The 17,362-nt window shown below is 36.2% G+C and overlaps 1 protein-coding gene across 3 annotated transcripts in view; it reads left to right on the top strand.

Annotated features, from left to right (window-relative positions):
- Nucleotides 1-17,362, top strand: part of PHTF2 (putative homeodomain transcription factor 2) — a 116,603-nt gene that overhangs the window by 90,603 nt on the left and 8,638 nt on the right. For all 3 annotated transcript variants that reach the window (XM_006882597.1, XM_006882595.1, XM_006882596.1), the window contains 4 exons: nucleotides 6,942-7,070; nucleotides 9,707-9,979; nucleotides 10,198-10,329; nucleotides 13,011-13,097. In XM_006882597.1, the coding sequence (XP_006882659.1) occupies nucleotides 6,942-7,070; nucleotides 9,707-9,979; nucleotides 10,198-10,329; nucleotides 13,011-13,097 (621 nt within the window). The remainder of the gene's footprint in view (nucleotides 1-6,941; nucleotides 7,071-9,706; nucleotides 9,980-10,197; nucleotides 10,330-13,010; nucleotides 13,098-17,362) is intronic.

Here is a 17,362-nt window from a genome sequence, read left to right as displayed (position 1 = left end):
GGATCTTTACCAAAAGCAAAACATACCAGATCTTTACCGATGTTTTACTCATGATAAAAAGGCACCCAACTGTGTGGATTTTACCAAATTGTATATAACATTGTAAAAATTGGGAATTCTGGAATGCTTAATTGCACTCATATAGAACCTAAACAAACTATGATAAACAGAACAAAAGGTAACTGCATGGTTTAAAATCAGCAAAAGTGTGCTTAAGACTTTCTTAATTCACCATACATATTATTTCACTGAGCTAATTATCCAAGAACCTGGTTGTTGTTTTTGTTAGGTGTCACCGAGGATGACTCATAGTGACCCTATAAAAAACAGATTTGAATCCTATCCTATCCTTGTGCCATCCTCACACTTCCTGACACATTAGAGCCTATTGCAGCAGTGACTATGTCAATGCACCTGGTCAAGGATCTTCCTCTCCTTCACTCACCCTCTACCTCCCCAAACATCATTTCCCTCTCCAAAGAATAGCCCCTTCTAGCAACGTGCCCGAAGTATGTGAAGTGAAGCTTCATCATCTTTGCCTCCAAAGAGCATCCTGGATGCACACTTTCCAAAAAATGTTTGTTTGTTCTTTTGGCTGTCCATGGGATGTTCAGTGTGCCTCTCCAACACCACAGCTGAAAGGCATCACTTCTTCTGTCATCCTTATTCATTGCCCAGTCTCAGATGCTTAGAAAATGAGGAGAACTTAAAGCCTTTATTGATGAGACTCAAAGATTACATTATTATTACATCATCATCATCATCATATTACGTTATTATTCATGGATTACACCTCAACATGAAACAACAAAAAAATTGGTATGGATTACGACTCAACATAAAACAGCATAAAGTCACATCTGAACATAAAACAGCATGGAAAAAAAGACTACAGAAAGAACTGGACTCAAACTATGGAGAAAGTCTGGTAAATGGAGAAAAATATTGAAATTGTTGAAGGTTTCATTTAATTTAGATCCATAATCTGGTCCATGGAAGTAAAAAAAAAAAAAGGACCTAGAGGGATTCTTTGGAGATACTGGTGAATTGAGTATCCAGTCACCATGAAAAATGAGTTGGAAGACTATTGCAATAAAGTGGACAACACATTTTTTGGTTTCCCAATACATAAAAATTTTAAAAATTATTTAATTATTAATTTCAATGAAAATTTACAGAGACTCTGGACCTCCATTCATTCATTGCTGCACCCCTCTCCTTGCTCACCCCTCCCCCAAAAGTTATTTTTATATTGTACAGCAGCCTATTAATATACAGTAGCATTACAAAAGGGTTGAAATACTGCAGTAACTACCAAAATGTGACACAGACAGTACTTAGTGTCAGCATATGCTTTTGGAAAAGTAGTGCGAAGAGACTAACTGCATCAGGGAGTCTACTACATCTGGTGGTCTAGTCCACATGGAATTGTTCTGCAAGCCTGGAGGCAGCAGCTCTGGGAGGTTTGAATCCCATAGCGGCTTCTGAAGAGAAAGACGGTGCTGTCTCTTCCCAAGTGAATGACAGCGTCTGAAAACCCACAGGAAGGTCAGCTATGACTTGGCTTCTGCTCACTGAAGTTTGAGGCACTGAGTTTTATATTGCGTTGAGCAAATCTGATCTCTTTAAGGTGTTAAAAAATAAAGATGTCACTTTGAGGGTTAAAGTGCACCTGATCCAAGCCTTGATATTTTTATTTACTTTATGCATGTGAAAACTGCACAACAGATAATTAAAGAAAGCCAAAGAAGAACTGATGTATTTGACTTAAGGTGTCGGTGAAAAATAATGAACATAGTATTATCACTTTCATTGTCATGGGAGAAGAACATTGAGAAAGTTCCTTAAAAGCAAGGATGTTGATAAATACGTGAGGTGATCTGGCAGATGGAGGGGGTGCTCCTGGAGAGGTAGTTGGGATCTCTGGCAGAAGTGTGGTTATCTTTCTCCAATATTATCTTAACGAGGAGGAAGAATAGGTCTATACGCTGAGGAAATTGACCCTATGGGATAACCGACCTGTTCAGCCCATCCTGCATGGTTCTCCCCAGATGATAAGTACTTGAGACACCGAATCACCATGAAGAAACACTTCAAGGTGCTCATGATCCAGCAGCCACATCTGGTCCTCTGAGGACCCCCTCATATTTCATGTCTCATCTGCCACCTGCTGCCCCTACAGGGCTTTCCATAATTAAGTTCTGCAGTCTGTGAGCTGTGCAGGCCTGTTTCCTGCCCCTTTTTCTTTCTGGAGTCCAGCCTCAACCATGTGTGAGGGAATCATGCTAGCATCTCTTTTAAAGGGAGTGTTTGAATACAGTGTTAATCACTGTCAGGTTATTAAAGATAAAATTACTTGGGGGGAAAAAACAAGCCCAAGGATGTTGAAGCTTTGTTTTTCATACTGTGGTCACATTCTCATAAGGGACCAGTCTAGAGAATGACATTGTTGTTAGGTATGGTTTACTTGGAACAGACTGATAGGTGACCCTGCAGCAGGTTTTCAGAGGCAGTAAAACGCACAGGAGGAGACTATCCATCTTTCTCCCTTAACGCAGCTGCTGGATTCAAACTGCGTGCCTTTGGATTGACAGCACAGGTCTTTACCAGTCATAAAACAGAGTCAAAGAAGAGGAAGAAGACCTTGTAGACGATAACTGAGGCAGTGGGTACGACAATGGGCTCAAACATAGCAAAGGTTGTGGGGATGGTCCAGGACCAGACAGTGCTGGGTTTTGTTGTACATGAGTTTGCTGTGACTAGGAACTGACTCAGTATCACACTATCCTTGAGAAGAATGGGAATCCCAGAACACTAAATTGTGCTCATGTGAAACCTATACTTGGACCAGAAGGGAGTTGTCAAAATAGATCAAGGAAACACTGCATGGTTCAAAATCAGAAAGGGAATGCATCAAGGATGTAGCCTGTTTCCATACCCTTTCAATCTATGTGCAGAACAGATAATTTGGGTGGCTGGTCTTTATGAAGATGAATGTGACATCAAGATTGGAAGAAGATTTATTTAACAACTTGTGTTATGCAGGTGACACACCCCAACTCACTGAAACTGAGGAGGACCTGCAACATCTGCTGCTGAAGGTCAAGGACTGCAGTCTTTAATATGAATTGAAGTTCAATAGATTAAGAAAACAAAGATTCTCACCAGTGGGCCAAATGCAGCATCATGATAGATGGAGAAGAGATTAATCCTGTCAATAATTTCAACTTGCTTGGGTCCACAGTCAACACTCTTGGCACCAGCAGTCAAGAAGTCAGTAAACTAATTGCATTGGGGAGGGCTGTCAGGGGTCTTTCCAGAGTGCTAAAGAGCAATGATGCCATGATGGTTGCCCATGGTGGACAGGGTTTGGTAGAGCTCCCAGATTAAGACAGACTTGGAAGCAGCATTGGCATCCACTTCTTCAAATAACAGGCCTTTGAAAACCCAGCAAACCCTAGAAAAACGACAATAGTTAAGAACAGGGTTCCAATCTTTTGCTCATAGGATCACTATGAGTCTTACTCAACTTGAAGGCACATAACCACAACCACAACAAATAACAAAGAGCAATGATGTCAGTCTAGAGACAAAGGTGCACCTTTGTATTTGCAATTACTTGCTATGTATCAGAGAGCTGGACAGTGGCTAAGGATGACAGAAGAAGAATTGATGCCTTTGAATTGTGGTACTGAAGAAGCGTATTGAACATACACCATGACTGCCAAGGGAACAAAGAGGTCTTTTCTGGAGAGGGTGATACCAGCTTGCTCTCTGGGTGCAAGGGTTTTGAAGCTCTGTCTCATTCACTTTGGTCATGTTACCAGTGAGGGATTAATCCTTGGAAAAGGGTGGAGGGATAACACAGGAGAAGACGACCCTGATTGACATGGACTGACACAGTGACTGGGTAATAGAGACAAGTGTACCAGAGACAGATTGGCTTAGGATAGAACAGAGTTCAGAACGATTGTGCATAGGGTTGCTTTGAGTTGTAGGTGACTTGATGGCACATAACTACAATAACATCACACCAATCTTGCTTCTTTTTAATAACACTACTTTCTAAAAATGTGCTCTGCATAAGTAATTATAGCACACTCTCTTGGTTACATGAATGCACTACTAATTGGAAGGTCAGTGATTTGAATCCACCAAATGCCCTGAGGGCTCACTATTTCTGTAAAGATTTACAGCCTCAAAAGCCTGGTGGCGGGTCACTATGAATCACAGTCAATAGCAGTGGATTTAAGTTAATTTTGCTTATTATGGACTTAGTTTTACATACATTGTATATTCTCAGTCTTCTAAAACCCCCCAAACCAAACAAGCTCATATTTTCAGATTTACTAATAGCCAAGTAGTACAAAGATGCCAGTTTTTCTTGTTTAATCAAAGTGCATATTAGATTTAGAAGTCCCTTTTCTGTCCACTATACAGATAGACAGAAAACTTCTTCCAGATAAACACCAAGCATTTGAATCTGTGTTCTGTAATGTCTAGTTTTGTTTTGTCATTTGATATTCTTTGTGACTTAAAACATTTTCACAGGAGGTAATTTTTTTCTTTTCCATCATGACATGATATAATAAAATAGTGTCATATTGAAGTGAAATTAATTTTTCATAGGTTTTTATGGCTGAAATTTTCACTGTTGGAAACACTAGTAAAGTGGTCACCATGGTGAATTTACACTTTAAACATTAAGGTTTCCAGGCAATTTGGAATGAACAAGGAACAAACGAGATTTTTAATAAGAATAGGGGAGGAAAAGCATGAATAGAGTTCCAAATTTCAGTTTGAAAGACATACCAAGAAGAAGCCTCTGGTATAAAATGGTTTCATGCGGTCTGATGTTTTTCCTGAACCTTTAAAGTAGCTCCTGTGATGCTGCACACAGCCTGCTATGTAGGAGGAACGTGTTTGAACAATACTGCCTTTGAGTTTGTATTTGGTAAATACACAGAATTAAGTTTCCTCAATGAACTCTTTTCAATAGTTTCTAATTGCTATCTCCTGTCTTGCCTGTGGCTTTCTAGAAATAACATTTAATCCTGCCTGGAGAGGCTAAGCAAAAATGTTTGCATTATAATCTTTTGGAAAGACAGTGAAGAACTTTTTGATTTCCTGTTCCTGTTACTGTAGATGAGATTTCTTGACATTGATATGCCTTTCTTCATATAACTGGGAAGAACTTTAAATTCACTGTTAGATTTTTGGTTTTTAAAAAGACAATAGCAGCTCATAAACTGGTGGTTGAAATCTCTTGCCTTGCAGGCCTAACATCTTGCTTCGGAATCTCACACTTCTTGTGTTTACCTTTTTTCATTAGGTTTCAAGATTATGAAATTTCTAGGCAAGAGTTTTATTTGTTTTGTTTGAGCTTGTTTTGTTCATCCTCAAATAATAAAATATATAACTATAAACAGAAAACTATGATGTCCGTTAATATATATTAAAATTCTATATAGTTGGAAAAGATAAAAATTGAAATAAGTCACATGATCAAGTATAAAAAAGGGGCTTTGTCGGTAGTACTATATTACAATATTACAGTATTACAGTGTTAACTGGTGTAGTACTATTGGTATGATAGGTGGCCTATAAATAGTAGTTTTCAATAGCAACCATAATATGGCTTTATATGTAGAAAATGAATGTATGAATTCAGAGTAATAACCATTTCCTATCTTTATTTTCTTATATATTAGTTCATTATTGTTTAATAGTTTCAGTAAAAGTTTGTTACTGCTTCTTTACTCTGTCCCTAGAGAAAAGTAGTATATTTTGTATTTCTTGAGTCTGTGGAAACTTCTTTTATCACATTTTAATCACATTTCTGTCTTGAAAAGAAATAAACTAGAGAAGATTGTTCTGCTAGTTTTGAAGACATCTAATTAAATATAATACAAAATCTGAATACTAAAATGTCACAGAGCTGAGCTACCTACTAACACCTAACCTATCACTTTATATTAAATAAGTATGTCAATCGTTTAAAAAATTAGAAGCGAGAAATAATCTTAATTGTAAATGAATAATTTTCCTATTCTGTGTCTAATCTTCTCAATTTTTCTGAATACTTGATAATCTGAAAGTTTGATATTTTGATTCTTTATTGCTGTCTTAACTCAACCTGACTCTCCTATTTTGCAGTGTCACTCTTTTAACTATAGATCTAAAGAGAAAGTGTAAGCATCTGATCATTTGTAATAAACTGACCCTGTGTATTTTTTTTTACCATTTTTTGTTGTTTGAAACATTCAGTTTAAGTCCTTGTGAAAGGACTCCTAAATTCATGTGTTTCAGTCTGCAGTAGTTGACTTAACTAGGAGGATGGGGAGAGTTATATTTTGGAGAGATGCTAAATTAAAATGTTAGCAAAGTAATAGAAATATTGAGGGAAGATGTATGAATAAGGGTCTCTTTTAGGATGAAATCATATCATTGTCTAGTCTCCTAAAGAGATTAAAATTTTGACTGTAGTATTTTGTAAGAAATGCTTAGTTGGAAAATCAATAATGAGAACAGTTTGACATCCATTTATCTTTTAATATTTTGTTAGTGACTGTGTAGATAGACTGACAACTGAGCCCTTTCTCTGACACATTTTAGTGTTCTTGAATAATAGGTTGCTAGTATTAGTTGTAGAAAGTTCTTAAATAATTTCTTATGTCATCTGTTTAGTGTATGGACTAACTAGTGTTAGTAAAGTTTAGTGTCATTAAAGTTGTATGTATGTGTAAATACTTAGATTCACAGATATATGGTCTAGTTATAAAATATAATTGATTCACCAGTTTCTAGAATTTTAGCAATAAGAATTGTTTGTATGAATGTATGTGTGCATATGTGTGTAGATATACACGTTTATACACATACAGTCTGCTGTACTTACCACATGTGATGAATGTGTTCAATTTCTCTCTCTTCTTTTCTAGAGTCACTTGCCTTGGCTCCATAGCTCCCACCCGGGATTAGAGAAGATCAGTGCGATCGTGTGGGAAGGCAACGACTGTAAGAAAGCAGACATGTCTGTACTTGAAATCAGTGGGATGATAATGAACAGAGTGAGTTTTAAAGGTTTATTCCAGATGTAAGACTTGGCATTTATCAGCATACTAAATAATTACCTGAATGTAATATTTTTAACTTTCTTAAGTACTTCAAAATAAAAAAATATTAGATATAATTGCCTACGTACGTCTTTTAAACAGTAATTTGTCACCAAATCATTGCTGCCTTTTAGTATTTCTATTCCTCTAAGAAGATCTGATGTAAAATTTTACTGTTTTGTATTTTTTCTTTCTTCTGCTCACAGTGGGAGAAATTGAGGAAATATGAGATATAAACAAGTGTTGCTGCATACTTAACGGTCTTTATTGTTTTAACAGGTTAATTAGATTTTAGTACCTAGGACACAAAGGGAAAAAAATGTTAGAATATGTGTATGCATACTTTTCTATTAAAATTATATAGATTTTAGCTAGCTGTAAAACTCTCAAGCAATTTGAGGAAGAACAAATACAAATGCATTTTAGTATCTATTACATGGTTTCTTTTCTCAGGCTGTTACTCTTGAAATTTTAGTTCTCTGGACATTTAGGTATCATCTAATTTGCTATTTTAAATTTCATAGATATTCATAGTAGGAATGTTGTTCAGACTTCATGTAGAACAAGAATGAAAATAAATGTGTCAAGAAATTAATGTGCTTCCTAGGACATATCTCAGTGCGAGCAATTAGGCTAATTAGGCCTTTCTGGAGATTTGAATCTACTTGGTAGGTCTATAATTTCCTACCTGTGAACAGATCACTTAGAGTAGACTCATTTGCCTAATTTACAATGTGATTCTTCAAAGTTATATTACACATCTCTATGCAAATGATTTTAATCCTTAAACCTTACTAGTATATCTGCGGTGGCTTAGTGGTAAGGAATTGTGCTACCAACCCAAAAGCACGAGGTTTGAATCCACCAGTTCCTCTGCAGGAAAAAGATGGTCAGTCTCCTCCCATGCAGTTTACTGGCTCTGAAAATCACTTGAGGGTCAGGCATCAGCTCTGAATGATATACAACAACAATAAGTGTATATGCTAGGAGGCTTTGGTGACCTAGTGGTAAAGAGCTGTGCTGTTAACCCCAAGGCACACAGTTCGAATCCACCAGCTTCTACACAGGAGGAAGATGGTCAGTCTCCTCCAGTGCACATTACTACCTCTAAAACTCTGCTGGAGGGTCAGCTATGAGTAGGTTCTAACTTGATGTTATATAACAACAATGACAAAAGTGTATGTGCTGATTAGTTAATACAGAATTTACATTGGGTACATAGTATAGCGGACTCTCATTTCCCATTATTTCATTTCAGATTTTCTTTACCATCCTCCCCTTTGTCTTTTTTCTTCCTTCCTTATTTAATTTGTTCCCTGACTAATGCATTATGTATTCGAAAATGATTTTAGAAATTAATGAGAGATAATATATGCAACTCTTAAATGAAACAAAAATCATAAATTATTGTTGTGTTAAGAGTTTATTGTTCAAACTGGCTTCCCTATCCATTAACTTACTTTGCTATATGGATGGGCAGGAATATGCAAATAGGATATATAAATCTATCCAAAAGGGGAGTGGCTGGTCTCACCATAAAATTGAGCAGATCCAGCAGCAGAACTGGAAAAACCTGACGACCAGAAAAGCAGCATCAGGATAATACAGCTTATCCTTCAGGACCAGAGATTCTTGCACCAGCCAGGCTAGATCCTATGGGAACAACAACCCTAGCAGCCACAGCCGAGAACCTGACATAACGCTGAGTGGATGTTGAGACTGTTATGCCATGAAACTGGGGCTAAGAGCCTTTTGCCCAAGTTTGTTGGAGGACTGGGGAGGGAGAAGCCATAAATGGCAGAACTAAGAGCTTTTTAGCACTGGCTTAATGCTGTATAGTTCTATGTGGTCCGTAAATTATCGTATCAGATTTTGGACCCAGGAAAGCAGTGATTGGTGTTGGGATGAGTAGAAAGAGGTGGGATATGTGTGACCTCATGAGAATTGGTTTTGTATTGTTGATGGGAAAAGTTCCTTCTTGTGAAGTTGGTAATGGTGCAGTATGGCCATCCCTGTGCAGCCTCTTTTTACATAATATAATTAGGTATTTTACCTAATACTGCAATATTTGTGAATGTTTTCAATTTTTTAAATCATGGAGTGCATAGAGTCTTTTCATTTTTCAAGATGTGGGCAGAACATATAACCAGTCCTTTAATCTTTTTTTTAAAAAAATTTTTATTACTTTTTTTTTTAATGTCTTTACCGTCAAATCAGATCTGACTGGTACAGGAGGAAATTGTCCCTCCTTCTTCAGCAGAGCATCTGGTGCTGGTGGATTTGAACCTCACATCTCTGGTATTGCAGTGCTGCTTCTTGACACTAGGCCACCAGAGCTCGCCTCCTTTTAATCTTTTTAATGAATTAGCAATCAGATAATAAATTGCTTTTTAGAATTGAAGAAAGGAAGACTTAACCTAGTACATGCTATAAACTTTTAAACAAGTAAATTTAAATTTCATTACTCATGTATTAGATATATTTGAACAAAGTTATTTCACATAATTGTGAAGTAGTGCTCAGTAACCGTTCATTTGCAGTAGATAAAATGTGGATGAATTTTCTTTTCTTCTCTTTTCTCTTTTGTAAAGGTCAACAGCCATATCCCAGGAATAGGATATCAGATTTTTGGGAATGCAATCTCTCTAATCCTGGGCCTAACTCCATTTGTTTTCCGGCTCTCCCAAGCTACAGACTTGGAACAACTCACAACACATTCTGCTTCCGAACTTTACGTGATTGCATTTGGTTCCAAAGAAGATGTCATCGTTCTTTCTATGGTCGTGATCAGTTTTGTGGTTCGTGTGTCTCTTGTTTGGATCTTCTTTTTTTTGCTCTGTGTAGCAGAAAGAACTTACAAACAGGTGAGTACAGTAATATACTGAGTAGGGAATATTTTGTCATTTTTATAATTTTCAAAGTATTCATGAAGCATTTAAAGATTTAAATTATTCAACCTATGACTTGTTTTCCAGTCATGTGCTTGTTAACCAGATGTTACCATAGCAATCCTTATTTTGTAGATTTTTATTTCTTTGTGATAAACTACTTGGAAGTTATTCATCATTTTAATCTTTTTTAGCGATTACTTTTTGCAAAACTCTTTGGACATTTAACATCTGCAAGGAGAGCTCGAAAATCTGAAGTTCCTCATTTCCGGTTGAAGAAAGTACAGAATATAAAAATGTGGCTATCTCTCCGTTCCTATCTTAAGGTAGAATAACAGTGATAAAAGTATTTCTATGTACCAGCTCCATCTGATAGTTCCCTTTTGTCAATATTTATGGTAGTTTTTTCTTAATTACACATCCAGAAATCCAAAATAAATGCTTAACAGGTACTTGACAATAAAGTAGTTGAAGTCTGGAAAATTTACCTGTGTCTTAAGTAGATGACTCACATTGTTCAAAATGTATCTGTGTTCAGAAATCTCATTAAAAACTGGATTCACAGAGCAAGTAACCTCTTTCAGTTAAAGCAGTTCTTACATATATAAGACTGATCTAAGAAAAGGGAGGAGATGATAGGGTGGTATTGACAAACTCAGGATTATTTGAAACAAAACAAAAAAGGCCGAGATCAAGTCTTTTTAGTCCTCACAAACCAGCAGAGGGCGCCCACTGCTTTAAATAATTTTGTAATCTGTACATCTGTAGCCAATGGCCATTTACTATTTTAAATATTTTTTTCATACCTTTCTTTTCTTTTAATCTAATTATAGTTATAAAATATAAAAACCTGGTCAGGTGGAGGTGGTTAGGAAAGCAAAATAATTTTTCGAAAGCATTTTCCCCTCACAGGATCAATTAATTATTGCATTAGGTAGCATTGGATTTCACTGTATGTGAAAATTCATATGATACTTATTCAGAACATTGTCTAGGCCTTTATCCAAAGTTGGCCCAAAGACTGAGTATCTTCTGACACACCTAGATATTTAATTCTTTATATTTTAAAGGCACATATTTTTTAAAAAGGTAGACTGTCTACCCTTATATTCTGAAAAATCATTTCCTTTCAACTTTTTGAAAAAAATTTTCTTTCATATTAGTTTGCGTATGCAGTTCATCTGCATTGTGTTTCACACTATTCCTCATTCACATTGTATTTCATACACTCAATCCCATTATGTTTTATAAAGTGAATCACCATTGGACTATGCCCATCATTACCCTTTCTTTTCAGATCCCTATAAGATCTTTCTTATTTCCTTGCCCCTTCCATCCACCCACTAAATTAACTTAATGTTAAATTCAGTTCACTAAGTATCCATTGGAAAATGCTAAAATTTTATGTAGTAGTTTTGTTTTGTTTTCCACTGTGACATTTTTGTTGTGTGGCGGGATGAATTTTTTTTTTTGTTACTTGGGGAAATTATACCCCAAATTTTCCCTCTTTATCCCCTTAGTCCTGAATTCTTTTATACATTATTTTATTGTAACTATATTTTAATGTTAACAAGCATTCATTGTTGTTGAGGTAAGAAGTGACAGTCCTTTCTAGAAGCTTACACATCAGTCAGAAAAACATGGAAGTTTCAGTCCTATTCTCTTTGAATCCGTTTGTTTCTCCTTGTTTCCGTTTCCAACATGAAGATCATCAACCATCTTCTTGCATGGGTTACTATATAGTTTTCAAGTATTCATAGTTTTCCTTCCAATAAGTTCTTCAGTCTGCTACCAGAATGATGTTCTTTTAAAGGTAGATTTGTTCATAAAATTTTAAAAACTATAGAAAGTTTGGGAAAAAAACATGAGAAGTTCCTAGGATAGAGAGATAAAGGGCAGAATCTTCACAGGGCTTATATCACTCTGTGATTTAAGCTTTTTTTCTTATATTCTTTTCTCTAGGCCATTTGGAAGTATTTTCTCCATGCCACAGTAGATTGCTTCAGTTTATAGTATATTCCTTCCTGCTCTGTGTTCCTACACATGCTCTTCTCTCAGCCTGGGATATTGTCATGTGTGGGGTTCCTTCCCCCCCATTCCCCCGCTTATTGCAAACATCACTTTCCCAGGGAGATTTTTCTGAACCCCAAATCTTAGTTAGGTCTCTCTGGAAAGTTATCTCAAAGGATCCTATATCCTGCATCTTTCCTTCCTAGCACTCATCATAATTTATCACATAAATCTACTATGTTATTATTGTTAAGTGCCATCAAGTTGTAGATGACTCAGTGACCCTATGAACAAAAGACCTGAACACTTGTATGACTTTCATCCTTTCTCCACGTTCATAGGATTTCCAGAGGCAAGCTATTTCAGAAGTGGCTGCCACTCCTGCATCCAAGCTTGTTTTAATTGGGGAGTGCCGCCAAACACTGTCCACCATGGGTAACCATTATCACATTTGACACATCAGTGTCACAGTGTTCAGTGTCACAGCAACCACAAGTTACCTCTGTACAGCAAGTGGACAGACTAGTGCTATACCGCTTAGAAGAATGTTTGACCAAAAACAATTAAAACCTTCCTGAGGGCCATAGATTAAAATCACCCACCTCTGGCTTGGTAGCATGACTTCCTATCTACTAGGCCAACTGAGCTTCATGTCTTTCTGCTTTACTAATTCTTGTGAGGATAGAAAAGATCCTTTTTAGTTCTCTCCTGTATTTCTAGCATTTAACACAGTGCCTGGTTTTGAGCCAGTACTCATGCCATGTTTGTGAAATAAATGAGGAATATTTGAAAATATGTAATAGAGAATTGAAATAAAGCTAAGAGTACTATGATGTTTAGATAACAATTTCCCCTATACTACAAACTTTTAGAAAATATTGATACTTTATAATTAAAAATCACCTGACAAATTAGGTCTGTTTTCAACTTGGAAGGTATTATCAATTCTCAGTGAAAATTAGTAAGTATATTTTAAAATGTTTCTCCTTTTTTTCAGCGGCGAGGTCCTCAGCGATCAGTTGATGTAATAGTTTCATCTGCTTTCTTGTTGACTATCTCAGTTGTATTTATCTGTTGTGCCCAGGTGAGTTGTTACATGTAGAAATAATACAATCAAATATATAAATACCAAGCTTCAGAAAACTTTCTAATAGTTAATCAGACAATAATGTAAATTAGCTGGTTTTGAAATTACTCTTTGTAGTTTATCTTTTTCAGCGGATTAAATCATCTTATTCATCTCAGTGCATGAACAGTGTCTGGCCTATAGTCAATTGTCTATTGAATGAACATACAGTAATTCTTTTTGTCTACAGTTTATTTAGTTTTGTCTTTCTTTTTGAGTGTCTAGAATTTATGCTTTCAGTTTTCTGTTGGTCTCTGATGTGTAGTAGGTGACTACTACTCTAACTACTCTTTAACTTCATATCTCTGAATTGTTCCTATGCCTGGAATCCACATGCCATGAAAGAGCTCTCAGGAATCAAGATTGATCAGGAAGCACAGAAGTATTGTAGGATTTATAAAACGCTGTAAGAAACAGCACAAACTTCCATTTCAATAGTAAGGCATTCTAGACAACATGAAAATTCTTCTGCTTTAAAAATGTCAAGTAATTGAGGAATATATAGTCTAAAGAATACAAGAACTTTTTCTAAAAATTGCCCATCTACTATGTAAGCCACAAACTAAGTTCAACTAATGATAGGTTTCTGGTATACACAGACTATCTGATGTAGCTGTAATTCAAGGCAATAAACAATGACAATAACAATAAAAGTCATACAATTATGATTTTTAAAGCACGAATTTTCAAAAGGAATTAATTTTGAACTGTAATACTGACATAATTGAAAACATTTTAAAGACTACTAATATGAATTACTTTATGCCATTTAAGTTGAAAGTTTAAGTGAACAATTTTGCATACATACATAATTTCTTAAAACTGAGATAAAAAGAAATAAAAATCTGGGACTTGTACTCACACTAAAGTATTTGTTTCAGTAGTAAAAAAAATATGCCACCAATTAAAAATTCTCCAGATACTGTGATTTTGCAGGTGAATTTTGCCAAGTGCTCAAATGAACAGGTACTCTTAGGCAGAAGATACAGGGCATAGAGAGAATATTTCCCAGGTCATTTTATGAGGCTAATATAATCTTCATACTGGTATCAGAATAACAGCATGAAAATGAAAAACTGAGAAAATTTCACATAGATGTAAAATTTCTCAACAGAGTATTAGGCAGTGAAGGTAACGATGTAATATAATACACTATGACCAAAATAACTTAGCCCTAAAATACAGAATGTTTTTGAAGTAAATTTTATTTTGATGAAAATATACATAGTAAAAGCTGGTCCTGTTTCTACAATCTCTAGATGTCAATTGATAGCACTGATTATGTTCCCTACATTGTGCCAGTTCTCATTACTTCTGTTCTAGCTTTACTCATTAGTTTTAAACTCTCTGTCCTCTAATCCTCTTATCTATGCTTTAAAGTAGCCTTTGGCCTTTTTTTGGTCTTGTATAGAAAAAGAATTTTTAAAGGCACAAAATTTAAGAGTGTCTTTAATTTTTAAACTAAACTGTTACTTAGTTTAAAGGTGACTCCAGGGAACAATTTCAGTTCAGGGTTTAAAGAGTAACTCAGGACCAAATCGGGGACAGACTCCTTTAGCCTCCATGCATTCAATAACTATGGATTCATGAAGAATTTGGACTCCTGTTTGAGTGACGACAGAGATTAATCTACTTTCACCTTAAGTGGCTTAAGAGGGAGAAAGTGGTCATCTCAATAGATGGAGAAAACAAATTGTTAAAATTCAGAAATAACTCATAAGGAATAAAAAAGGATGCTCTCAGTCTAATAAAAGTTTTCTTTCAAAATTGATACAAACATTGACCATACGGTGTTAACGTAGGATTATTTAATACCAGTAATAAGACAAAGATACCACTTCTAGTCGACATTTGGGATATTAGCCAGTTAAGTAAGACAGGAAGCAGAAATAAAGTATGGAAAGATGGAAAGTTTATAAAAAACATACAGGTAGCTCTGGGACATCGTCCATTGGTTGTTGAGCACCCAACCCAATACTGTGCTTTTCTGGTGGTTTGAAAATCCATCAAGGCTATGAGGGAGGAAGAGCTACAGTCTCCTCTTGTGAGATTTACCACCTCAGAAACCTAATGGAAGCTCAGCTATAACCACTCCACAACAATGAATTTGTTTATGTGTATGTGGTAGTGATGGTGGTATTTTATAACATCAAGTCGCCTGAGACTCATAACAACTCTATGTACAATAGCTCTGAAGCCTGTCTGATCCTGAGTCAGTCTCACTGACTCTGACACACTTACCCCCAGTGCCCAGTTACTTAGATCAGTCCATCTCATCTGGGGTCGTCCTCTCCTGTGCTGTCCCACCATCCTTCTAAGCATTATGTCCTTCTTCAAGGACTGGTCCCTCTTGGCCATATGCCCAGACTATGTGAGTATATATGTGTATCTATAACTTTATCTAATGTGCTGTTGAGTAGAAACCGACTCAAAGTTGACCCCCCAGCAAGTTTCCAGAGGCAGTAAATCAGATGAGAGAAGATGGCCCATCTGTCTCACATGGAGAAGCTGGAGGATTTAAACTGTCTGCCTTTCGGTTGACAACGTAACTCCTTGCTTTACCACCAGAGTGGCTGTGTGTGTCTGACGTATTTCATTGTTATATGCCCTCTAGTTGGAATTCAGTCATAGCTGACCCTCCAGTGGATTTTGTTGTTGTTGTGGTGGTGGTAGTTATAACGTGGTGTCAGAACTGACCCAAAACTGACCCTCTGGTGGGTTTTCAGAGGCGGTAAATTGCATAAGAAGTGATTGCTCATCTTTCTTCTCCAGGGCAACTGGTGGATTCAAGCCACATGCCTTTGAGTTGACAGCGTAATTCATACCCCGTTTGTATCATAGCTCCCAGGAAATATATATGTTTAAAACACCTGCATGAAATTTTCAAATTATGAAAATTTGACTTCAGTAAGGTTGCTGGATACAAGGTCAACTTTTAAAAAGCCAACTTTGTTCCTAAGCTAGAGATCAGCAAACTTTTTCTGTCAAAGGTTACATATTAAATACATTAGACTTTGTGTGCCACATACTGTTTCTTTTAACAATCTCTTTTAAAAAGGTATAAGTCATTCTTTGCTCCAGGGCTAAGCAAAAGTAGGTCCCAGGCCAAATTTGGTCTATAGACCAAAATTTGCTAGTTCTTGCCAGACACGGGGAAGAACCACTGCTTAGTGTCCCTTTCAAGAAAAATAACTCTTACAAAATTGTGTAGGACTTTATTAGAAATATGAAAGTTCTGAAATAAATTATATGAATGGACAGGCATAATCAACCTCCCATTAGTTCTTTCAGGTTTTGTCATTTTGTCAATTCAGTGTGATTCTAACACATTGGTAAAGCTTGCAAGTGTTCTGATACTCATTTGGAAGCATAGAGGGCCAAGCACAACTCAAATAAGTTAAAAAACAAGTTGCTTCACCCAAAATACAAAGACTTATTTTAAAATTACAGAAGGACACTCTGTAATTTCACCATAACAATAGAGAAATCAGTGGTATGAAATACAATCCTACAGATACATGTATAAACCCACAGCTGTCCTTTCTTTTAAACTCAACTCTATAGAACAGAACAGCCCCATAGAGTTTCCAAGGCTGTAAATTTTTCCAAAAGTAGATAAGTACATTTCTGTACAGAGATAGGCTTGTCTTTTCATAGTGCCAGCTTTTCTATTAGAGATTGGGTGCTTAAACCACCAATCCACCAAGCCTCCTAAAATAAGCTTCAGTTAGACTAAATGTGAAAGCCAACATTTTTAATATTATTACAAGAGAAAATTAATAATCTTGTATACTACAGAGGGCACACAGAAGAAAAACTAGAGACTGAGAAAATACTGGCAAAACATGGGACTTCATTAGGATATTGTTTAAAATTATAAACATCAATAAGAAAAAGTCAAAGACTCAGTTATTGTTTTCTGCCATCTAGTTAAGCACGACTCATAGCGGCCCTTTGAACAAAGAAGCCTTTCTATAACTATCGTCATTTCTCAAAATTCCTAGACTTTCCAGAGGCATGTTGCTTAGGAAGTGGATGCCGCTCTTGCTTCCAAACTCACAACATAGAATAGTTTATAATAATAATGGTGCAACCACTGTAGAATGCAGTGTGATACTTTCTCAAAAAATTGCAAATAGAGATACCATTTGACCCAGCAATTCCACTACTGGGAATATACCCCAAAGAGACCATAACTGACACCCAAGCAGATATATGCACAC

The sequence above is a fragment of the Elephantulus edwardii genome, unplaced genomic scaffold (assembly GCF_000299155.1).
Source record: "Elephantulus edwardii isolate Elephantulus edwardi_28Jun2011 unplaced genomic scaffold, EleEdw1.0 scaffold00022, whole genome shotgun sequence".
In the NCBI taxonomy this organism is placed as follows: Eukaryota; Metazoa; Chordata; class Mammalia; order Macroscelidea; family Macroscelididae; genus Elephantulus; species Elephantulus edwardii.
Note: the sequence above shows the minus strand (reverse complement) of the source record. Positions and strands in the feature narration are given on the sequence as shown.